The 24,657-nt window shown below is 50.8% G+C and overlaps 1 protein-coding gene across 1 annotated transcript in view; it reads left to right on the top strand.

Moving 5' to 3' along the window:
* Nucleotides 1-24,657, top strand: part of LOC102023785 (kinesin-like protein KIF19) — a 34,516-nt gene extending 9,859 nt beyond the window's left edge. Inside the window, exons 8-20 of the mRNA XM_005397970.1 lie at nucleotides 435-584; nucleotides 1,135-1,257; nucleotides 3,549-3,696; nucleotides 6,271-6,448; nucleotides 8,051-8,228; nucleotides 10,009-10,279; nucleotides 13,739-13,860; nucleotides 15,147-15,268; nucleotides 16,863-16,971; nucleotides 18,146-18,535; nucleotides 20,767-20,917; nucleotides 23,568-23,675; nucleotides 24,204-24,657. Coding sequence (XP_005398027.1) covers nucleotides 435-584; nucleotides 1,135-1,257; nucleotides 3,549-3,696; nucleotides 6,271-6,448; nucleotides 8,051-8,228; nucleotides 10,009-10,279; nucleotides 13,739-13,860; nucleotides 15,147-15,268; nucleotides 16,863-16,971; nucleotides 18,146-18,535; nucleotides 20,767-20,917; nucleotides 23,568-23,675; nucleotides 24,204-24,304 — 2,151 coding nt within the window. The 3' untranslated portion in view covers nucleotides 24,305-24,657. The remainder of the gene's footprint in view (nucleotides 1-434; nucleotides 585-1,134; nucleotides 1,258-3,548; nucleotides 3,697-6,270; nucleotides 6,449-8,050; nucleotides 8,229-10,008; nucleotides 10,280-13,738; nucleotides 13,861-15,146; nucleotides 15,269-16,862; nucleotides 16,972-18,145; nucleotides 18,536-20,766; nucleotides 20,918-23,567; nucleotides 23,676-24,203) is intronic.

The raw sequence follows: 24,657 nt of genomic DNA, 5'->3' as shown, positions 1-24,657 counted from the left end.
CCGTGAGGCTGTTTGCCCAGCGGCAGTTCGGGTTTTGGGTTTTGCCCACCTGGTTCTGCCTGTGACCTCGTCCACCTTGTCCAAGTGCCAAGTGTTTGCTGGCACTTGTGGGCAGTCGAGCACTGCTGTGGCCAGGCACCTGCAGGTGTCCAGGCTCCAGGGACCCAGGGCCAGCAAGGGACAGGCTGTGTGCTCACAGGGCCTGTGTTCCGTGGGCAGCGGGTGGGAAACGCCGAGTGTGAAGAGTTGGGGGCCTGAGGGACATCAGGGAAAGCACCAGAGGCCACATTCTGCCAGGAAGACCCCCCACTCCATGAGGCTCTATGTTGGGGTCCCTGGGAAACCAGAGCAGATGGGCCGGTCTACCATGGGAGCAGGGTGCGGTAGCTGTGGGGTGGGACACGGGTCCTGTGCTCAGCCGGCCTCTCCAACAGACCCAGAACCGCGGCAAGAGAATGAAGGAGGGCGCGCACATCAACCGCTCGCTGCTGGCGCTGGGCAACTGCATCAACGCGCTCAGCGAGAAGGGCGGCCGAGGGCAGTACGTCAACTTCCGGGACAGCAAGCTCACGCGCCTGCTGAAGGTGGGTGCTCTCCCTCGCCAGGTGTGGGGACAAGGCCCGCACATGAGTGAGTCTCAGGCACTTCCGGGAACCTCCTGAAGCCGGAGGACACCACAGAGGCAATCTGTGGTCGCAGCCTGTCTCCACCCCTACCCCCCTGAGTATCATCCAGCTTTGCTTGCATCCCCCCCGTGACAGGGAGCCCACTACCTCCCTGAAGCTGCCAGTCCCATCATAAGGGCTCTGATGTGAGAAAAGTTCTCTTTGTACTGAGGTAAATATTGTCACCTTGTTCTACAGCAAGGAGAGACACAAAGGCGAAGCGGTAATTCAATGTCCCTATAAACTCTACTTCTTGGTGTAATCCGTTCTCATCAGAGCAGAAGGCTCTGAGTAGCCTGGGATGGGTCCCACATCATCCCGAGGGTCCCCTCCTGGAACACTGGCGCCAGCCTCCTGGCATCAGCTGTCCTTCTTAGGGCTGGTTGGAGGTGGGCCTGGTGGTGGCTGGGGGAAGGCTGGCACCCCGGGCCACTCCCATCACCCTGGCTCAGCGCTTCCACCCGAGCAGGATGCCCTGGGAGGGAACAGCCACACGGTGATGATTGCACACATCAGCCCGGCCAGCAGCAGCTTTGAAGAGTCACGGACCACACTGCTCTATGCGTACAGGGCCAAGAACATCAAGACGAGGGTAAGTTGTCCAGGCTGGGTGGGCACTGGTGATCATCCTGCCTCAGCCTCCCAGAGTGCTGGGATTACAGGCATATGTCACTGTGCCTGATTCTTCTCTTTGGTTTTTTTTTTTTTCTTCTCTTCTTGCATAAGGACTTGGTTTTGGATTTAGGGCCACCCTCATCCATTTTGTGGTCCTTCATTATATCTGCAAAAGCTGTTTTCCCCAGTAAGATCACATTCCCAGGCCTGGAGTGAGGTCGTGGCCACCTCTTTCTGTGTGGCAGGCAGGGCTGTAAACTCTGCTTGTGGTTTACTCCATTTTATTCTCACAGCAGCCCTCGGAGGTGGATCCTGTTATCATCCCCGCTTTACAGGGAGGGATAAAGCAACTTCTCCCACCTCCTGCAGCTAGCATGGGAGCCAGAGGCCTGGTGCACCTGCCAGGCTGTTTGTCTACCCTGCTTCCTTTAGTCCAAAGGCTCTGTCTCTCAGGCCTGAGGATTCTGTGAGATGGTGCATGTTACAGCTTAGTATAGTGGCTGACACTTAGTTAGCAGGCAGCAAATGATAGGAGTTATCATAATTATCATATTTTTTTTTCGGTACTGGGCTTGAACCCAGAACCTTTACACTGAGCTATAGCGCGAGCTCCTTTTGGAGATAGGCTCTCGCTAAGTTGCTAAATTGCCCAGGCTGAGCTCGAACTTGTGATCCTCCTGCCTCAGCCTCCTGGAGTGCTGGGATTAGATATGTGCACCACCGTGCCTGCTCTCGTCATTGGTTAACAAGCCCATGAGGAGCCTTTCCTAGTGCCCAGCTCTGAGCTGAGCATCAGCAATGAAAGCACAGAGAGGCAGCTTCAGGGCAGAGAGGAGGCAGTGCTTTCTCGTACTCACGCAGTGGTCAGTGCTCCGGAGGAGAACCCTGGGCTGCTACAGGGAAACAACAGAGCCTGAGTTAGAAGGCCTTGCAGTCAGAGGAAGTCAGGCGAGGCCTCGAGTCAAGGTGACATGGGAGCTGGGACCAGGGGATGAGATATGGTGTACAGATGGAAGCAACTGCGCAACCGCTGCTGAGCTTACCGTGCACGCATTCCATGACTGCTCTCACCCTCCACATCCAGCAGAGAGAAATAGCAATCAGGTGCTCGGGAGGCCGTGGCCAGAATGCTCCAGAACACTCCAAGGGCCCACCCCGGGGCTGGGACCAGCAAGCTGGGACACACTATCCTATGTGACAGAGGGCGAGGTGGGGCCAGTGTACAGACAGATGGTCTCCAGACATGAGGTTGTGGAGAAGTCAAGTGGAGGAGCAGGAGCTGGGCATGGTGGCATGCCCCTGTAGTCCAATTACTCAGGAGGCTGAAGCAGGACAATTACTAAAACTCAGAAACTGGAAGCTAACCTGGGCAATGGAAGAAGACCCTATCTCAAAAAAAGTATCTATAGCCTGGACCCCCAGCCCTACACAATTAAGATACAGACCACGAACCTCTCTAGACACATAAATGTGTACAAAACTGCTTGGGAGGCTCTAGAAAGACACACGTCAAAATGACAGGAATAACTGGTGAGAGGATTTTTAAATAATTCTCAATGGATTATTTGAATGTTTTACTGTGGTAAAATATATGTGGCCTGAAATCTTCCATTTTAGCATTTAAAGTGCACTGAGCAATGATATTAAGCACATTCACATGGTTCCACAGCCGTCACCATCCACAAAACCTTCTCTCTTCCCACACTGACCCATTAAACTCTCACTCCCCAGCCCTCCCAGCCTCACTCCCACCATTCTGCTTTCTGTGTCCATGGATTTGATGAGACTGGCACCCCACTTAAGCAGAATCCTGCAGTATTTGCTCTTCTTGCCTGGCTTGTTTCACTGAGTCCAATGTTCTTGACTCAAGTTTTGCCTAGGTTACAGTGTGAATCAGAATGGCCTTCCTGTGTGTGTGTGTGAGTGTGTGTGTGTGTGTGCGCGCGCGTATATGGTGGGACGGTACTGGGGATTCAACTCAGGGCCTTCACACTGACTGGCATCCACACCCCTTTTTTAAATTTTTACTTTGGGACAAACTCTCACTTAGTCACTAAGTTGCCTAGGTTGGGCTTTCACCTGCGATTCTCCTGCCTCAGCTTCCCAGAATGCTGGGGTTATAGGTATGTACCTTCACGGCTTCCTTTTTAAGGCCAAATAGCATTGATTTGGAGTTTACAACATAAACACATTCATACACCATCTCAAACACCCCTGTGAGGGGAAGCTCTTCTGGGTCCAACCTTGGCCACCAGTCTTCTCTGCCAGGTCAAGCGCAACCTGCTGAACGTCTCCTACCGCATCGCTCAGTACACGGACGTCATCTCAGAACTACGCAGGGAGATTGAGCATCTCAAATCAAAAATTGAAAAGCAAGAGAAGAACAAAAGTGGACCTGGCATCCCGGACGTTCAAGGTAGGGCTGGGTATTGGCCGGGTGCCTCCTGCGGGCCCTGATAGCTGTGTCACCCTCCCCGGTACTCTGTGACCAGCATCTCTGTCCCACTGCTTCTCCTCCCCTAAGGGCTGGGGGCCTGATGCATTCTGAGCATCTGTATCCAGAGAGTGATGGGGGGACCAGAGAGCCCCGAATACCTCTGCAGCTGAGGCTGGGCGCCAGCTGGGGCCACTGTGCAGACAGACGGTCCTCAGACACGAGTAGCGACAGTCTGGTGCCATTTGTTTGAACATCTAAAGCCCAACCCACAAAGCCTCACCCATCTCTAGACACACACACACGTTCATAGCCACGCAGAGCTGGATGTCAGAGAGAGCCACTGCTACAGGAGGAGAGGAGTGATCCGAGGACCAAGGGGTTCTTTTGACAATGTTTTAGTCAAGTTTTGGTAACAAGAATATATTCCCACAGTACTAGTGTAAATACTATTGTGCTTCAGTGTCCAGGGGGGATCAGTTCCAGGAGTCCTCAGGATACCCAAGTCCTTGAATGCTCATGTCCCTATATAAAATGGCATAGTGTTTGTATGTAACATGCACGATCCTCCTGTATACCTTTTATTTCCGTTTTTATTTGAGATAGGGTCTCACTGTGTTATCCAGGCTGGTGTTGAACTCCTGGACTCCCCCGGATGGGAGCAATCCTCCTACTTTAGCCTTTCAGGTAGCTGGACTGCAGGGGCGGCTACTACACCCAGATACTGTTGTCCACTTGCTTTCTCTCTAGGCCCATGTCTGAGGACCATCTGTCTGCACATTGGCCCCACCTCACCCTCTGTCACACAGGAGGGTATACCTCAGTTTGCTGGTCTTGGTCCTGGGGTGGGTACTTGGGCATTCTGGCCATGGCCTCCCGTGCACCTGGGTGCTGTTTCTCTCTGGTCAACCTAGAGGCTTAGGTTGCTGTTGGAGTCAGAGGTGAAGGGAAATCAGAGGGGATGTGCTATGGTTAGTGACAGGTTGGATTATTGGGAACTTGATGGGAGCACTGAGGTGCTGCAGAGAATCTACTACATTAGGTGATTAAGAAGAAGTATGGCGCAAAGTCCTGAGTTTGATTCCTGGTACAAAAAAAAAAAAAAAAGTGTGGGCTTCCAAGTGCTCCCTGAATGTGTATAGATGTTTTGCAGGGCTGGAGTTTGACCCCAAGGCCTCGTACATACTACGTAAGCACTCTAGTGCTGAGCTACATCCCTGGCCCTCTTTATTTTATTCTGAGACACGGCCTTGCTAAGTTGCTCAGGCTGGCATCGGATTTGGGATCCTCCGAGTGGCTGGGATTTTAGGTGTGTGCCGCCACACCTCGCTCAAAACCTTGTGTTAATGGCTGGCGGTGACTCACTCATCTGGACACACCGCAGTTTATTTCACCAATCTAGACCGCTTGCTGTGCAGAGAGAGAGGGTGGCTTATCCACTGCCCTCAAATCAGACACTAGATGACAAACTGCAGGCCCAGAGGGAGCTCCTCACTGGAGTGGGAGGGCTTGGCCAGCATGCATGATGAGACTTGGAGCCGATTCCCAGCACAGCACAAGCACAATGCCATTGATTAATTACTGGTCAACTGTTAGGAATTTACCACGAGAAACATACCATGGATTTACTCCAGCTCTGTGGAGCTCACAGTCTAGCAGGAAAGGCAGATGTGAAGTACTTCTCACAAAATATTCCTCGTCACAGACATGCAGAGGACTGTGACAGAGAAGCCAGGGTGATATCAGAGCAGGAGGCAGACAGACTCTGAGTGAGGCTTGGCAGGATTTTTCCGAGAAGCTGAGGTCTGAGCTGAAGTGGCCAGCCCAGCCTCACCCTCTGTGAATTCCTGATGCAGGAATTCAAATGCAGGTGGCCTGGCCCCAAACCAGGCAAAGAGAAGGTTTGAATCCATCATTTATCTACCAGTCCATCATTTATCTACCAGTCCAACCGTCCGTCCGTCTACTTACCTACCATTCATCTGCCCATCCACCCACCTACCTACCCACCCACACATACTTCCTTTCACACAAATATCCTCCCATCTACCCTCATCCATCGACACAGGCACGCATGCGTGCATCCATCCATGCACTCACTCACCCATCCATGTATCAATCCATTATTCACCCATCCATGTATCCATCTATTCACCTACCCATCTATCAATCCACTCATTCATTCATCCATCCATCCACTCACTCACCCATCCATTTTTCCCTCCCTCCATTCTCCATTCATCCATCCATCCACTCACCCACTCATCTATCCATCCACTCATCTATCCATCCACCCATCCACTCATTCATCTATCCATTCATCTGCCCAACCATCCATCTATCCATCTAATGTATTTATTCATTCTCCCACCCATTCATCCCTCCATCCATCTATACATCTACCCATCTATCATCCATCCATACATCCATCTTCCATCCATGCACACATGTATACCAAGTCCTACCACAGACCAGACATTTTGAGTGGGTGAATGTGGGGCTCAGCCTGAGCTTAGCTGGCCCTGCCCCTGGCATAGTACCCCATCCTGCCCACAGTCACGGTTCCCCCCAACGATGCAGAAGACGAGAGCCACTTGCAGATGAACAAGATCCGGGCGCAGCTCATCAGGGCCTTTAAGGAGCAGATGGAGATGCGGCACAGCCTGGTGGAGCTGGAGAACACCAACCTCGAACTGCACGTGGACCTGTCCCGCCACCTGCTGACCATTGCAGAGTGAGTGTCCCTGCAGAGGCCACAAGGGAGCCCCTGTTCTTGCTCTGTCCAGCCATCTCTGCTCTCTGTGGGCCAAGCCAGGACTCCTGTCCCCACTCCCTGGCTCTTCTCCTGCTGTAGTTAAGCTGAGCCAGGTGAGGAGGCTTCTGTGTCCCTCTGGTCTGTCACAGGCTGGGGTCCAGAGCCAGTTGGCAAGGATCAGCAGTGTTCATGGGAGAGGATGTTAAGGCTCAGAGATGTGTGTTTGCCCATGGCTGTGCATCTCCTAAGCCACCGCTCCTTCTCCCTTTGCACCTCTGCCCGCTGCTCCTCTCTGCAGGGCGTGGAGAGACATCACATTCATCAGCCGCACCAGGCTGTCTTTGGGGGTGACAGGGCACTGCCAACCATTGCCCCAGAACAGCAGGTGGCCCCTGCAACTGCTCTGGATGACCCAGGACACACGGTCCCATTTATGAAACATTTAAAATAGCACTGTGGTTTACCCATTTCTTCTTCTTCACCCCCTGCTCCCAGTTCTCCAGTTCTACCCACAGTGACCGTACTCCTCCTGCCTTTCTCTTTCTTTTCCTTTTGTTTTTCAGTTACTCAAACAGCACAAGACTTACATTGAAGTTCAAATTTTAGAAGTGTACTCATGATTGGGTCCCTTTCTACCCTGGCCATACCGCTCCTTTCCCCCATGTTCCCACGGGTGGGGATTCAATGGCACCCTCTCTTGCAGAGCCCGAGGGGGCTGCAGTCATTCTCAGAGCCCTGGGCCTATGTCTCTCATTATCTCAGCTTTACAGTAAAGAAACTGGGGTGCAACGGGGCACAGTTACATAGGAGAGAATACGCCCCAGGGGAAACTAATAGATACAGATACAGATATAGATAGATAGATACAGATAGAGTTTATATATGTAGAGAGAGTTTACAGTTTATATATACATAGTTTATAGTATATAATTATATATATATAATTACATATACAGTTCAACAGTGGTTCCTTGGTTTACCAACTTGTTTTATGATTTTGGGAAAAAATGACTGCACTTGTGTTTGTGTGGGGAAGATGGCTGTGATTGTGTTTGCCATCCCATAAGGAGTTTAGAACAGAACAGAAGCAAAATTTTGTTAAGTGCTTTTGTTTGTGAACTGAATTGTTTGCAAACAGAAGTGTTCATGAACTGAGGTATTTATATATATTACATAGAATATATATATTATATATATGAGAGAGAGAGAAGGGAGAGAAAATCATAAGACCCAATTCTGTGCCACTGTTATACCCACACTTGTAAGGAGGCCATCTGAGGTCAAGAAGGTCCCTGGAGCCAGGAGTGGTAGTGGTGGTGCATGCCTATAATCCCAGTCCTCTGGGAGGCTGAGGCAGGAACATTGCAAGTTTGAGCCCAACATGGGCAACTTAGTAACTTAGCGAGACCTTGTCTCAAAATAAAAAAATAGGAAGGGCTCGGGATGTAACTCAGTGTAAAGGCCCTGGGTTCAATCCCCAGTGTTGGGGTGTAGGGAAGCTGGGAGGTTCTGAAACTGGAGTTGTAAGAACCCCCAGCTCTGGGCAAGGCTTGCACTGTGACCCCCCTATTGTGGCTGCAGCTGGGAGCGGGAGAAGAGCGACCTCCACATGCAGAGGGAGCAGGACGAGCTGGAGAAGGAAGAGGAGCTGGCAGAGACTGATGGGGAGGATGCACCCACAGAGCCACAGGAGGTGGCTGTGGCCAGAGAAGAAGTCAACCTGCTGTTAGCCGAGCATCGGAAAACCTCAGCCCTCAAGGTGAAGAGGAGGGGAGTCGCACGGTTCCAGTCAGGGGCGGAGCTTATTGATCAAGGGCAGGTGCTCCTCTGTGATCATCCTCCACGCAGGAGAGGTCAGTCAGGACCACTTTCTAGATGAGAAAACGGGGTCTTGGAGGTACGGGGTAAATTGTCTCAAAGCCCCAGAGCACAGGAGCCATTGGCTGAGACCTGGCCTGGGTCTGACCTAAAGCTTGGGGCCCACGGTGTGGAGTCATGGCTCCCCCAGGAGTCTGCGCACCAGTGGTGTGGAAATGGGGCAATGGTGTCACTATGGGTCCCACTGAGACCCCCTGCCCACCTTGCCTTCTGTGGATGGAGCCTGGAATGGCAAAGCCTTCAGCTCCTTCCCCTTGCAATAACCCCTCACGTGGAACAAGTACTTTCCAGTTTGCAAAGCGATTCCAGGGGCGTTTGCTCTGTCTTTGCCAGATTCTGGTTAAGCAAGTCGTAGGCAGACCTGGGGCCAGAAGAAAGCCACATCCAAGCTCCTTTCTGGAGAAGGAAGTCTTCACAAATTTCATCCCGAGAAGAGCTAGTTATTTATATGAGCTGTTTATATAATAGCTGGTTACTTAATAGTCTCATTCAGAAAATGGCAGAGCTGGCGCACGATGGAGACTTCAGGGGAAGTGCCAGGGAGCCTGGTGCTGCTGCGCCCTTAGTTAAACACTTGTGGCTATGTTTCCAGGCAGAGGCGCAAACTGCCTGATGATGTCATGTTGTTAAAAGCAGGAGGCACTTATTTCACTTAAAAGCTATGTAACCAAACCAAGGATGTCTTCATATTATTATATCTGCCTGCAGCAATTTGGAGATTATGCAGTTTCACTTCAAAATTAAAAGTCGGATTTCCTGTGATCTTTATTTTTTTCCCTCTGACCTTTAAAAATAAGAAAAATTTCTTTCACTTAAACTAGTGCTATGTACCAGCAAGAAAACATGCCCTTGAGGACCCAGATATAGATGCTGACATGGATGGTCTGGGGCTGCTGGGTCTGTTAATGAACAAGTTAGTTAATAAACAAATCAGTGCTGTAAGTGTCCAGCTCCATGTTGGACTCTGGGGACCTAAAGATGAATAGGCCAGGCATAGTGGCGCATGCCTGCAATCCTAGCTCCCTAGGAGGATGAAGAGGGAGGACCACAAGTTTGAGGCCAGTCTGGGCAATGTGGTAAGACCCTGTCTCAAAATAAAAAGGTGAACCAGCTCACTATCTGACACAGTCAGGCACAGCTCTTTCTGCGGTTCTGTGTGGTAACACAGTCCTCATGATGGATGCATAGAACTGTTTGTTCAGTCAGGGAGTCAGAGGAGTTGGGCAGAGGCCGCATGAAAGGCAGGGGAGCAGGATGTTGGTAGCGGCTGCTGAGCCAAGCCTCTCAAGTGGTCCCTTACAGATCACACATCAAGAAGGCAGTGGCCAGCACATGGCCTTCTCGGTGTGCTGGAAGCTGCCATCTGACCCATTCCTGGGACCCGGATTCCAGGCTCACAAGGCAGCTTGGACCCAAGCCTTAATGGATAGAGTTGCGTGGTGTGATGGTTACTTTGCAGTGTCACCTTGAGCAGATTGGATGTGTGATCTAATGAAACAGTAACTGAGGGATGCTGGGAAGGTGTTGTGGAGGTGTATTTAACGTCTATATCACTTGACCTTTAGTGCATTTAATGTATTCGTAGCTATGTGTGTTCGGACCTGTCCATCAGCAAGCATGTATCAGCCTGCATCCTCCCTGAGTGCCCTGCCTCCCCTTAGGCTGGCCTGGAGCAGCGGCTGGCCCTGGCCAAGCAGAAGGCCTCCCAGATGGAGACGCTGCTGCCCACGCAGGTGACCAGTGAGGACCAGCGGGAGGTGCTGCGGCTGCTGTGCAGGGCCCATGAGCTGGAGGTGGAGAACACAGAGCTGCGGGCCGACAACCTGTGCCGCAAGACCCTGCTGTGCCAGAAGGACTTGGTGATCCAGCACTGCCGCCAGCACCAGCGGCTCTGCGAGCAGCTCATCCGGGGGCAGCGGCAGTTGATGCATGGTGAGGCCTGCCCGCTGGAAGCTCCAGTTTATGTCGTTACTGTCTGGAAATCAGAGGCTGTGCCTGGGGTTAGAAAACAGTGGACAACCAGGCCTGGTGTTGCACACCTGTGATCCCAGCACACTGCAGGAGGATCACAAGTTCAAGTCCCACCTGGGCAACTCAGTGACTTAGAATTTGTCTCAAAATAAAAAATTAAAAAGAGCATGGGGATGTAGCTCCATGGTAGAGTGCCCTTTGGTCCAATGCCCCAAAACAAACAAAGAAACAAACAGCACTGCATAGGAAGTGGCATGGAGTAGACGCCAGCCTCCTTCCCCTCTGGCCTGGCCCACTGTGGGCAGCTCCCTGTGTAGTGAGTGAGCAACAAGGCAGATGTTCACATCCATGGACCATGCCGCACACCCACTGGGCCTCGTTCTCTCACTCACCTGGAAGTTGTTCTGTAAGCACGAGTGAAATCTGCCTCTGTCTGGAGAAACACTTTGTGTGTGCGTGTATGTGTGTGTGTGTGTGTGTGTGTGTGTGTGTGTGTGTGACAGTACTGGATATTGAACCTAGGGCTTTAACACATCCCCATCACCTCCCCACTTTTTAAAAAAGCTAATACAGATTCATGCTCAATTACTAGTTTGCCCAGGCTGGGCTTGAACTTGCAATCCTCATGCCTCAGCCTCCCACAGTAGCAGGGATTACAGGTGTATGCTACCACACCCAGGTTCTTTTCTAGCTTTTGTTTTGACAGCACTTCAGACTTACAGGAAAGTTTCAAGAATAGTATGAGAATCCCTCTAGACTCCCACATAGTAATGTTTTCACTTTTACTTTACATTCTTTGTTTCTTTCTCTCCTAAACCATGTTTTAAACCCTTAAGTACATTAGGGTATATTTCCTAAAAACAAGTGCATTTTCTTATGTGAGGACAGGATACCGACACTGGTACAATACTGATTTTCAGACTGTATCTTAGTCTTGCCTGTTGTCCCATTAATGTCCCTAAACCAAAAAAATAGTCCTAATCACCCAGTTTAGTTAGTGTTTTGTTTTGTCTTGTACCAGGGGTTGAACTCCAGCCCTAATCTACATCTCTGGTCCTTTTTCATTTTTTGAGACAGGGTCTTGCTGAACTGCCCAGGCTGGCATTGAACTTGAGATCCTCCTGTGTTAGCTTCTTAGGGGGTTGGGATTACAGGCATGTGCCACTGTGCCTGGCTGAGAGAAGGCATTAAAAACTTATAGCAGCAATAAAGAGTGTTTTGGAAAGGAAGACAGATTCCCTATAATCCACCCCCTGCCTATATGCAATCAAATTTTGTCAGAGGTATAACTAATCTGCTTTTCAGTTTCCTCCTTTACGTTTTTCACTGAGGTAAGAATTATATAACACCAGGGAAATGCAAAGGAAACTACATTGAGAATCCGTCTCATCTCAGTCAGAACAGCTACCCTTGAGAACACAAAAGTACATTTTGTGGTGACAAGGATATAGGAGAAAAGGTAGTCTTCTGCTCTGCTCATAGGAACATGAACTAGTGCAGCCACTATGCAAATCAGTATGGAGGTTCCTCAAAAAACTATAAGTAGTGCTGCCGTTTGATCTAGCTATACTTCTCGTTGGGATATTCTTCCCAAATTAAAGTCATCATACTGTAGAGATACCTGTATACTCATGGTTATTGTGGTACTGCTCACAATAGCTAAGCTACAGAACTAGCCTTGGTGCCTGTAAACAGATGAATGGATAAAGAAAATGTGATACAGCCAGGTGTGGTGGTACACATCTGTAATCCCAGTATTTTGGAGGCTGAGGTGGGAGCATCACCAAGAATTCTAGGCCATCTTGGGGCTACATTATGAGTTCAAACCCAGTCTGGAGTTTAGAGTGAAGTGTTACTTTGAAAAAACAAAATAAAATAAAACATGGTATTTATATACAATGAGGTATTATTCAACCATCATAAAGAACAAAATTGTGTCATCTGAAGGAAAACGGATGCTGGAGATCACTGTATTAAGTAGAATAACCCAGACTGAGAAAGACAAGTGTCACATGTCTTCCCTAAAGTGTGGAATCAAAGAAAGAAAGACAGAGAGAAAGAGGGGGGTGGGTGGCATGAAGGTAGAAGGAAGACTGTTATTAGACAAGAGGAAGGTAATTAGAAGGGTGGTGGTAGTGGTGTGAGGGGTGGCAGTGGGGGAGTGGTTACAATTAAAACATGTCATATGCATGTAGGAAATTACCACATTGAAACCAAATATTCTATAAAATGAATAGGCACTAATAAAAATATATTAAAATTTATATAACATGAAATTCCCATTTTACACATTTTAAAGTGATTAACTCAGTGGCATTTCATGTCTCCCCACCATGGTCAGCAGCCTCCTCTGTCTGGTCCTACAGCACCCCAATGGCCCAGAGGCCCCGCCCCATTCACAGTGACTCCCCACTATCCCCGTCCCAGTCTCTGGAAGCCCCCAGCCTGCATTCTGTCTCTTGGATTTACCTGTCCTGGATGCTTCACAGAAATGGAGACATTCAGTACATGATTACTTCTGCTTGACTTCTTTCCCTTAGTATAGTATTTTTTAGACTCCGTGTCACAGCGTGTGTGGGAACACCATTCCTTTTCATGGCTGAATTGTACTCTGCTGTGTGGATGGACCATTTTGCTTCTCTGTTGGTTTGTTCAGGCGCATCTAGGATGTTCTATCTTTTGGTGATTCTGAATAATGCTGCTAAGAACATTTGTGTACAAATTTTTCTGTTTCTTTGTTTTTTGTTTTCCAAAGTCTTTGCTACGTAGTTCGGGCCGGCCTTAAACTCGCTATATAACCCAGGTGGTGATCCTCCTGCCTCAGCCTCTCATGTGTTTCTGGGATTATAGGCATGAGCCACCTTGCCTGGAGGTTTTTTTTTTTTTTTAACTTGTTTTCAATTCTTTTGGAGTGGTCCTTTAACATTTGACTTAAATTTTATTCATCCATTATTAGAATCATTAATAACATTTTATGATTCAAAGGCAATCCATGAACAGTCGGCAAATTTTAAGCTTGGGTTGTGGGTATAGCTTAGTAGAAGACCACTTGCCTAGTGTGTGTGAGACACTGGGTTCAAATCTCAGTATTGAAAACAATTTTTTTTAATAAAAATAGATGAAGGGGCTGGGGATTTAGCTCAGTGGCAAAAGCGCCTGCCTGGCAAGCGCAAGGTCATGAGTTCGGTTCCCGGTACCTGAGAAAAAACAAAAAAATAAATAAATAAAATAAAATAAAATAAAAATAGATGAAAACATAGGAGAACACATCAGAAAAGCCTCTTCTATGAGGTAGAAGTTATTGCCTTCTCAAAGCAATGGTACTGCCTTTTTAACAAGTGGTGGCTATTTGCCTAGTTTTGTGGGGGTGGGGTGGGGCGTCCTGACCCCACTCTAATCCCTGCTTTCCTGGTTCCACAGACAGTGGCATCCAGGTGCCAGAGGCCCTAGAGAGGCAGTACCAGCTGTACTTCCGGGAGCTAGGTGAGGACACGCTGGACCGCTTGCTGCTGCTGCACTCTGGGATGGCCAGCTCACTGCAGGTGAGTTTGACCTGCTGTGAACACCAGTGTGAAAATATGAGATGTGATCAAAGCGGACAGTAAATGTCTAAATTTTAAAGTTTTTAATTTTTTTTTTTGTTTGTTTGTTTGTTTGGTTTTGTTTGTTTGGGTTTTTTTTTGGTTTTTTCTCCGGTACCAGGAACCGAACTCATGACCTTGTGCTTGCCAGGCAGGCGCTTTTGCCGCTGAGCTAAATCCCCAGCCCCCTAAAGTTTTTAATTTTTATTACAATATGAGACATACAACCATTAATTCCTCTCAAAATACTTCCCCTTGTTTCTTCTATTTATTTTTTGTTTTTTTGGTTTTTTTTTTGAGATAGAGTCTTGCTTTATACCTCAGGCTGGCCTTGAACTCCCTGAGGTCCTCCTGCCTCAGCCTTCTGAGTGCTGGGATTACAAGTATGTGCTACCACACCTGGCTCCCAGTCCCTTCAAATAGACTTTTCCCATTGTTCTTGCCACTTTCTGAAAAAGTTCTAGAAGTCTTCTTTCATGAGTATCTTTTCATGGCTGCCTCAGTGTCCTGAGTTGGTTCAAAACATTCATGGCAATTTCTGTCAAATGAAAACATGATAGCTCATCCTCATCCACCTTATTCTGGTGCTGTGCAACTTCTGGCTCTTCTCCTAAGTCCAAACAACCATGAAAGGTGAGCATTTTGAATCAGTTCAGGACATGGAGGCAGCCACCGCAATACTCACAAAAGAGGATTTGCAGAACCGCTTCAAAAAGTGGCAAGAATGATGGGATAAGTGTGTTCAAAGTGAGGGAGGGTATTTTTGAGAGCGATTAATGGCAATGTGTCTTTTAATGTAATAAATCTTTTAATAATCAAAACTTCACCATATTTTTCAATCATACCCTGTATCTATTTTGAGTCCCTCTTTTCCAGTAGCATTCTACTCCTTTTGGGGTAGGGACCAAAAGTGGAATTGCTGACTTGTACAATAATTCTGTGTCTAGCCTGTTGAGGACCTGCAGCCTTCTGGGATCTGACTAGAGGCGTTCCCTCGTACCCCATTTCTGCTCAAGGATCAGGCCGTGTGATGGTACCTGGCGCTCCCTGAGCAGCAGCACTTCCCTTTGTCTCCACAGCGGGGGCTCAAGTGAGGGGGCTGTCTCAGTGGCCCCCCTGACTGCATGGTGGTGCCAGGGAGAGCAGCTACCTTCCCGTGGCCCCTCAGAAACCCCTGAGGACCTGCTTGATGATATGTTTTACCTGCGTCCCTGCTGGCCTTGCCGGCCTTGTCTGTCTGTCCCCAGGATGCTTCTGTTCTGAATATATCATCTCTGCCCGAGGCCAGCCAAGCCCAGCACAAGGACAAGAAAAACCTCCCGTGGGGCCTCCAATCTGAGCTGCTCCCGCTGCTTCTAGAGAGAGATAGGTAAGCCAGACGGTGTCTGGGTGTGGACCGAGCTCCTCTAGGAACCTAGAAGTCTCTGCTTCCTCTTTGGGAAAGTGAGTCTAACGTCCCCTTTCTGCAGGATTATTTTAAGAATAACATAAGGGCTGGGGATTTAGCTCAGCGGCAAAGTGCCTGCCTGGCAAGCACAAGGTCGTGAGTTCGGTTCCCGGTACCGGAGAAAAACCAAAACAACAACAACAACAACATAAGCTGGGCACAGGGACACATAGCTGTAATCCCATCACTCAAGAGGCTAAGGCAGGAAGATTTCTCTGAGTTCAAGGCCAGCCTGAACTACTCAGTAAGACCCTGTCTCAAAAAAAAAAAAAACGGGCCAGGGATATAGCTCAATGGCACAAGCACCTGCCTGGCAAACACAAGGTCCTGAGTTAGATTCCTGTTACAAAAAAAAAAAGGGACTAGGGATGTAGTTCAGTGTGAAGGTCCTGGGTTCAATCCCCAGTGCTTCCCTCCAACAAACCAAAATCTTCCCAGGTGTGGTGGTGCATGCCTATAATCCCAGCTACTCAGGAGGCTGAGGTTGGAGGGTCACAAGTTTGGCACTGTGGGGAAGAGTGACAAGAGACAGGAGGACAGGGGAAGGTCAGAGGGGGACCATGCTTCTGATGTCTTCAAGTAGGAGTCTCGTTTTCTGGGTCCCAACACAAGTCCTGTGTGCAGTGCGTGCCTGTGTCCACGTGTCATGTGCTGTGCATGCTCGTGTGCATGCGCACGTGAACACAGTGCCCCTGTCCTGGTCCGGGCTGGATGCCTCTGCCACTGGCACCCCGTGTGTGGGTTTGCTGTCAGCTCCACTCTGAGAACACAGTGTTCAGAAGGGGCTGCAGGACCACTGAGTCAGCCCAGTCTCACCTCTCTCCCTGGAAGGAGGCCAGCTCCACCTCCCTCTCCAGAGCCGGACCTACAGCTGCAGCCTGGATGCAGTCAGACCTCAGGCTGAGCTCCCTCCAGCTCTGCATGGGGCACAGGGACACTGCGTCTGCCCCTGAGGTGCTGGCATGCTGGAGTCAGCCTCTGGGCCCGTGTTTCACTGGGGTTTCATCGTATGAGTTTGTTGCTAGCTCAGTCTCCAGCCCTCTCCCCTCCCTGCAGGTCTGCCTGGCCCATGTCCTATCCCTCTAGTTCCAAGCTGGGTCTCTCCAGGGGCCGCCAGGAGTCACCTCACCAACATAGCAAGGAGCTTACAGGGCGCCTGGCCTGAGGCTGGTTGATTCCTGGTCTGAAGTGGGCTCTTCTGGCTCATCCCTAGCCCTCTTGGTACAAGGATCACAGCCCTCGGGGATTGCCCTCACATCCCTTGCCCACTGGGTGCATGGCTCCACCTAGATAGAGTGGTGGGGCAGGGCCCTCTCTGCCAGGGACCAGAGCACCCTTGGTCCTCAGCACAGGCCTGGCCATGATAGGTGACCAGGAGTGCGACCGAGGCCACTGCCCTGCCCAGTGTGGGGGCACAGCCTTCGTGGCTGGAGCGGCACAGAAGCCCAGGTTCAGGCCTTGACAGAGGCTGCCGGGCCCTGACAATAGCCCTGCTGGGCCTCTGCTTCATCTGCAGTGATGGTAACAAGTCACTGAAAGCCACGGCATCGAGAAAGCCAGGCAGACAGGACTCTCTCCTCCCTCCACCACCGCTTCGCACCCGGCTGACTCCTCCCATGCTCGAGGTTGGTGTGCGCGTCGCAGCGGGCCACTACACCCTGCCAGAGCTGCATGCATGGGTGGGGGGCTTCCAGAAGGAGGGCTGACCCGAAGCCCCTCACAATGGCAGCGGCCGCTGGCACAAAGTGAGTATTGTACTTGAAAGGAGCCGGTGAGTGGATGAGTTAAAAGCCCCTCGCGGGTTCTGGTGGCCTCCTCCAGCCTCCAGCTCTCTCGGGTGTCGGCACTTTGGGGCTCAGGACCTAGCTGGACCTGGGCTCAAATCCCTTGCTAGCTGCACTGTGACCTTGGGCAAGTTACCTCAGATCTCTGAGTCTCTATTTCTTCACCAGAAAATGAGGAATCCAGGAGCCTTGGCATGGTGCCAAATTAAAAAGCAAAAACAAAAGCTAGTTCAATAAAGAAAAAGTGCTATTTGTTCCTCTGCGTTTCTCTTGAAGAACAGCAACTGGCTCACTGCTTGTCCCAAGACACTCAGCGACACCCCCAACTGCTGCTGAGTGACCCCCTCATCAGTGGTGATCCCTTTCTCACTTCCCTGTCACTCACAGCCTTGAGCCCCGCCCCTTCCTCTGCCCTGGAATTTTCTGTCTCACTGCTCTACTCCCCTTGTGGTGTATATCCGCCTGTCCTCCACCCAGCACATGATCTCCTGCTCCATGGGGACCAGGGTGGGACAGGTGCTCAGAGGAGGGAGGATGGCAAGTGGGCGGGCTTAGGAGAAGGAGGAGGCTTGGCTACCCTTGAGTTGGTAATTGGTCCTTTCCTGTGAACTATCACAAGGAAGCCCACGGGCCAGGCTGGGCGTAGCCCATGGAGGAGCACTTGCCTGGGATGCGTGAGGCTGTGGGTTTGAGCCACGGCACCATTTTTTAAAAGAAAGAAGCTGTTAGTGCTCTTCTTGCTCCATCAGCTTAATGAACAGGCAGGCTGAAGACTTTCCAGCTGCTGACCACCAGTGAGGAAGCCCCTCCACGGGCAGCCGTGGGGGCTGCTCTGCCACGCAGAGGAGTGGGCACTTGTGCTCAGGAGACGCTTTGGCCCAGGAGTGATCCTGGGTGCCATGATCCTGACCTCAAGTCACTGTCTCTGGGTCTGCTCCAGACCACAGTGATACCCTGGAACCCTGGTAGCAGCTCGTGACCTCTGACTCTCCCCTTTGGTGCTGATTTCCTGCAGAAGCCGAGCACCCTGACCATGAAAAGCCTCATCTCCAAGCTGAACCCCCCGGCTGGTCTGGAGTTGGGCACCCCCTGGCTGACGGGGAGAGCTGGCAGCCCAGCCCTGAGTGTCCAGGCCCGCAAAGAGATGGCCCTGGGCACCAAGAGCATTGCCCGCATCGCAGCCAGCCGGCGCTCCAAGGCACAGGACCGGGACAGCAGTAGCAGCCGCTCGTCCCGTCACCTGGAGGAGGCAGCCCTGGACTCCAAGGACCAAAAGCCCAGTGCCACCCCAGACCCCAGCCCTGCAGAGAAGAGGTGGCTCCCTGCCAGCCCGAGCAGGGACCGCTCCGTGGAAAGAAAGGCCAGGAGGAAGCGGTCGCCCTCTGTCACCTGTGGCGTGCAGCTGGTGAGTGGAGTCAGCATGGCACCACTTGCCTGGTTGCTGGAGTGGAGCCAGACCAGGGTGGGCAGGCTGGGGACCTCCCCCAGGTCTGCTTCTCAGGCTCCGTGAAGTTAGAATCCCCTAGGACACAGTACTATAAGATGTTTGTTTTTCCCCTAATATGATTTTGTGAATTTTTCTGTAGTTTTGTTTCTTTTGGTGCTAGGGATGGAAACTAGGGCCCTACACATGCTAGGTAAGCATGCTCTCACTAAGCTGCATTGCCAGCCCAGTATTTAGTTCTAATTTTAGTATTTTTGCAGTACTGGGGAATGAACCCAGGGCCTTTGCCCTGTGCTACGTTCCCAGCCCTCTTCAATTTTTGAGACAGGGTCTCACTAAGTTGTCCGGGCTGAGCTTGAACTTGCAATCCTCTGGCCTCAGCTTCCCAGAGTGCTGGGATTACAGATGTGTGCAACCATGCCCAGCCAGTATTTGTGTTTTAACTTAAGGAAAAGTACATTACTTGGTTCCAGAACACAGCAGTTAGATAACTCGTGAGAGCTGGATTGTCAGGAGCTGATTCCACCGTCTCCCTTTCCCTCGCAGAGCCCGGTACAAGGCTCCATCCACATCTGCAGGGAGAGATGACTCACCAGACCAATGACTGCCCAGTACAGGGCTCCATCCACATCTGCAGGAAGAGATGATTCACCAGACCAATGACTGCAGATGACCGCAGACTCTGGCCACCTTGAGGATTTCTGTTTCCCTTTCACTGGCCACATAGGAGCCTTTAGTTTTTACTACGGCCAACACCCTCAGTCTTCCTATTGGACTATAGTCTCCTCTTTGAATTGCTTGCTTGGGGTACTGCATGATGTGACCCACAGCAAAGCTCAGCAGAATCCCAAGGCTGGGGTGCAGCTCAGGGACAAGAGTTGGCGAGCAGATCCACAAACATCCATGAAAGTGTGAGATTGAGGAGCACGGTATGGAATTGTCTGTGGGTCCCCAGGGCTCCCAGGGAATTGCTCTTTCCTTGGCAGGGTTTCTTTCTCACTGCTCACTTGGTGAATAAACAAGTGGGTGCATAGCTAGTAGCTAGGGTCTGGCAGGGCTTTGTCCTGCCTCCGCCAACCAGAGCCCCATGGGGTGGGCACGGGGTGGCCACTGGCTTGACAGTGACAGGGAACTGATGACTTGTTCCGCAGCCCTGAAGGGAGGACAGCAGCAAGGGTTGCAGGGAGGGCATGTTGTCTGCGTTCTCCTGAGAGACAGAACGCTGTATCTGTTTGTCTCATGGTTTCTCTGGTGTGAAAAACTGAAAGTATGAATAACGACTAAAATGTATAATAGATATTGGGAAATAGAAAGAAAATGTTCAAATAAGAAGGGGAACAAGGGAGAGGGTGGGGGGAAGGAAGAGAGGGACAAGAAACAAAAGAGAATAAAAGGAAAAAATGGAAATAAAGGTTTTGTAAATAAAGAGGGGAAAATGGGTTAAAAGGAAGAGAGGGAAATTGGGAAAAAAAAGGAAGATATAGCATGTACAGGTACAAACTCCCTATAAAGAATGTGATGATTATGTATATCTAAAAATATGCCCCCAAATCCCTCTGTGTCCATGTAGACGCACACAGAGAAAGACAGAGATCTGTCACCAGGAAGTGCCTCATGGAATTTTGGAGTCTGGCAGGTCCCCAGATCCAAGGCTGAGGCAGCAACTGGAGACCTGGGAGAGCTGATGTTTCAGTTCCAGGCAGGAAGAGGCCAACGGTCCAGCTGGAGGCCATGACGCTGAAGGAATTCTTTTGTATTTGAGGGAGGTCTGCCTTTCTATTCTGTTCAGACCTTCACCTGATTGGACAAGGCCCACCCACACAATGGAGGCTGTCTGCTTTTTAAACGTACACTCATCCAAAAACACCCTCCCAGACAAACCCAGAATACTGTCCAGACAGGTCCCTGGGTACGCCATGCCCAGCAGGTTGACACATAATTAACCATCACCCTCGGTTTAGATGGGAGCTCCTTCCATTTGGGGGACTTGATGAGGGAAAGGAGGGAACACAGCTAGAATGTCATTCATTCATTCTTTCATGTACTCATCCCCGGGAACTGCGGAGAGGGCCAGCAGAAACCCCATCCATTCACACAGAACACAGCAGGTCCTTAATCAGTGTATGACCTTGACCTTTCACCCCTCTTGCACTCCTGCTCACACCTGCCCTCTGTGTGTACTTTCCCTGCAGATGACGGAGAAACCTCCCCTCTCTGTGGAGCATTTTACTGAGAGTCAGCTGTCCCTTGGACACTTGCAGCCATCGAAGTCATCAGGAAAGAGCTTTTTCCCAGCTGTCCCTACGGCCTCCAAAACAAAACCCAACCTCAGTTTCCACACAGGTACAGAATCAGGGGAAGAAAATAGCATGTTCTTTTCTGTGTCTTTTTTTTTGGGGGGGGGTGTGCACGGGATTGAATCCAGGGTCTTTTCACTGAGCTACATCTCACTGCTTTTTATTTTTATTTTGAGACAGGGATTGCTAAGTCACTAAGTTGCCAAGGCTAGGCTCAAACTTGCAGTCTTCCTGCCTTAGCTGCCCGGAGTGCTGGGATTACAGGTGTACAACACCTGAATCCAGCACTGTTCTTTCTTCTGAATGTGAATTTGGAACATATGATAGTCTAGGCCAGTGGTGGCAAAGCTATGGCGAGGGTGCCACAGTGGGGTGTTTATAGCATTGAAAGCTCTGAAGGGTTTGCCATTGCTGGTTTAGGCTGTTGCCATCTATCTGTGCCTTGTTGTGATTGATCTTAGGTCTTCTTAGGGCAGCTGCTGGTATCATGCAGAAGGGCACTCAACGGGCATCCAGCTTTGCCTCTGGTTTTCTGGGCTTGAGAGTAGTGCTCAGGCTGGTGACTGATGTCCTGCATACAGTCAGCTATCTCAGTACGGACCGCACTCCTGGCCCTGAAAGTGTGCTCAGTGCAGGTCTGAGTGCTGGCTCCTTAGGTATGATTAGTACAGAAAGAACCAGACATGATGGTCCAGGCCAGCAACTGCAGCACTCTGAGAAGCTGAGGCAGGAGGACTGCAAGTTTGAACCCAGCCTAGGCATCTTAGTGACTGAGCAAGATCCTGTCTCAAAATTAAAAAAAAAAATTAAAAATAGGGCTGGGGATGTAGCTCAGTGCCCTGGGTTCAATCCCCAGTACCACAAAAAAAAAAAAAAAAAAAAAAAAAAGAGTGCTCATTGTGAGCATTTTCTCATATAGATCCAAATTATAAGAAAAAGCCACTGTGTCACCACACTGAAATAGCCACCGAGGATGATGTCCTCTGTAGACTTCTGCCCCACCACCCCCATGGCAGGATGCCAGCCATGTCCGGGTGGTCCCTGTCACAAAGCCTCAGCAGAGCCGGTGGTCGCCTGCAGAGGGTGTCTGCACTACCTGCCGCAGGGAGAACCCACATTGAGAGGAGCCTTTAAAATGTAGTGTGGTGACGTGGTGACCCCGTAACTCCTGACCAAGGCCTAGATTCTGTATTTTTAAGTGTTTCGTTTTTCTAGTAATTCGCTTTTGTTCCATTTACATAAGTGTCAGTCCCTGCTGATGGGAAGGAAACAGACAATCCAGTCCTCCCCATGGATCACAGGGTGCTCCAGCTGGCACAGCTGCTCCCCTGGTAAAGGCTCCTCCTTACCGAGCACACACCATGTGTTGAGGCTAGAGGGGCAGTGAGCTCCCCAGGGTCACACCCGGTGTCAGCAGCATGGCCAGGTGGATGCTCTGGAGCCTCCCTCTGTGCCTGACATGGTATAATGAAGGCTTGCAGGTGGCTGGGGAAAGCCAGAGAGCCCCCTTCCCTGCCGAGCTGAGCATGCATCTCCCCAGGAAGTCGAGATCACCCTCATCCAAGGCCTGCGGCCCTGAGCTCCTAGGTGTGCTGGGAATGGAGCAAGGCCAGACAGGAGGATGGAGTGCAGGAAAAGTGTGACCAGAGTTTGGGCAGCTGGGGGGCCTCTCTGTGGGGTGACCATTGAGCAGAGGGCACTCAGCTCAGATGGGAGAGACCCACATCCCTCCCTACCACCCACTCCCCTTGCTTGTTTTAAAAATGTTCTGGGATGTGGTGGCACATACCTATAATCCCAGAACTTGAGATGCTGAGGCAGGAGGATCACCATGAGTTAGAGGTCAGCCTGGACTACATAGTGAGTTCAAAGACAGTCCGAACAAATAGCAAGACCCTGGGGCTGGGGATATACCTCAGTGGCACAAGCGTTGCCTGGTAAGCACAAGGTCCTGAGTTTAATTCCCAGTACCAAAAAAAAAAAAAAAAAAAAAAAAAAATAGCAAGACCCTGTCTCAAAAAATCAAAATAGATAAATAAATGCTTTTTTTTCCACTACTGGGGATTAAACTTTGGATCTTTGAACTGAATTTTATCCCCAATCCTTTTTATTTTTTTGAGACAGGGTGTTGCTAAGTTGTTCAGGCTGAACTTAAACTTGTGATCCTCTTGCCTCAACCTCCCAGAGTGCTGAGATTACAAGCATGTGCCACCATGCTTGACTCCCAGCTTCTATTCTATTTGAGGATGTTTGGTACCCAAAAAGTCCTCTTCATGACCATGAAATGGGCAGCTGAGAGCAAGGAGGGATGGAAAAAAGAAGTGTAGTTGGTGCTGGAGAAGGAAAATCAAGCCAGGAGTGGTGCTGGGGGAGACTGAAAAAATGCTGCAGGAGTTCACATAAAACATAACCCTTTTGCTGGTTGTGGTGGTACACACCTGTAATCCCAGCACTCAGGAGGCTGAGGCAGGAGGATCATGAATTTGAGGCCAACCTGGTGACTTAGCAAGACCCTGTCTCAAAAACCCAAGTGCACAGATAAATGAATGGGCGAAATAACGCAAATAAACCTCCAGGGCTGGGGGAAGGCCAGTGAGGGGATTAGGAGCCCACCACATAGTAGATTAATTTATTTCTGCCACTCTCTGGGTGGTTCCTAAAAATAACATTCTCCTGTCTCCGGTCTTGCTGTGTAGAAGAAGCCACGCTGCATGTTCCTGAAGTCAGCTTCACCTTCCCCAGCCCCACGTGGCAGAGCAGCGCAGGTTCCAGCAGAGCGCCCCTCCTGCCCCGTGATATCCGAGGTCAGTACTGCCCCATCCCACTGTTTGCGGTCCTGTGGCTTGCACCCTACCAGCCTCCGGGATGGGGAGAGGCCAGGGCGGGAGGGAGAGCGACACACCCACAAGCCCAAGCTTCACGCTCTGCAGGCCCCTATGCGCAGTCATGGGCCAGGCAGGACCTGGGAGGGGTGCAGGGGCGGAGCCGGAGAGCTGAGTCAGAGAGTCAAGGAGGGGGGTTAAGAAGGGTGCTTCAGGACCCTGTCCTTATCACATCTGGCAGAGCTACTGGGTGCAGCTGCTAGAGGGTGAATGTGGCTTCAGAAGGGCCTTGGGGACCACCTGGCAATGCTTAGAGCAGTTAAATCTACACTAGACCCCGAGGAATGGAAAGGAAGTGACCGAGCTCCCAGCCAGTGGCTCTCAGTTCATTGAGGCTGGAAGAGGGCGGGCCTGTGGGTGCGGAGTCCAACGTCAGGTGCCCCAGCTGGGGTGCTGGCTTCGCTTGAGTCTGCCTGGCCCACAGACAGGTCTCCTGTCCATCCACCCTAGGGTCTGCAGACAGCGGAGGCCAACACCACAGCCCACTGCCCCCTAGCAACCCCCGCGGGCGGCAGGGAGGCAGCGCCAAGAGGCCACAGAGACCAAGGTAGTCGGTGAATGGTGAAGCAGGCACACAGGGGACCAGGAGCCAGCCCTACCGTCAGGCTGGATGGACAAGATGGGCTGTGGCTGGGACACGTCTGGGCAGCCCGCACACCACTGCAGGGCTGCCTTCTAGAGACACGCCGTGGAGAGCCAGCCCTGACCATGGGCCCTCCAGGAAGCGCACACCTTTCTGGGGACAGCACCATTGAGGATGCTCTTCTGGGGCCACCCCCCATCCAGGGTCTGCTCTGGGAGGATGCTGTCTGGGGAGGGGGAAGGGGCTGCAGCCAGTAGGCCTGGGCTGCAGAGGTCGGGGGATGCCTGAGCAGCCACAGCCGGAGGTGGAGAGTGAGCTCCC

Source organism: Chinchilla lanigera, unplaced genomic scaffold (genome assembly GCF_000276665.1).
Source record: "Chinchilla lanigera isolate Chin_1 unplaced genomic scaffold, ChiLan1.0 scaffold00059, whole genome shotgun sequence".
Classification (NCBI taxonomy): Eukaryota; Metazoa; Chordata; class Mammalia; order Rodentia; family Chinchillidae; genus Chinchilla; species Chinchilla lanigera.
This window is presented reverse-complemented; position numbering and strand designations above follow the sequence as displayed.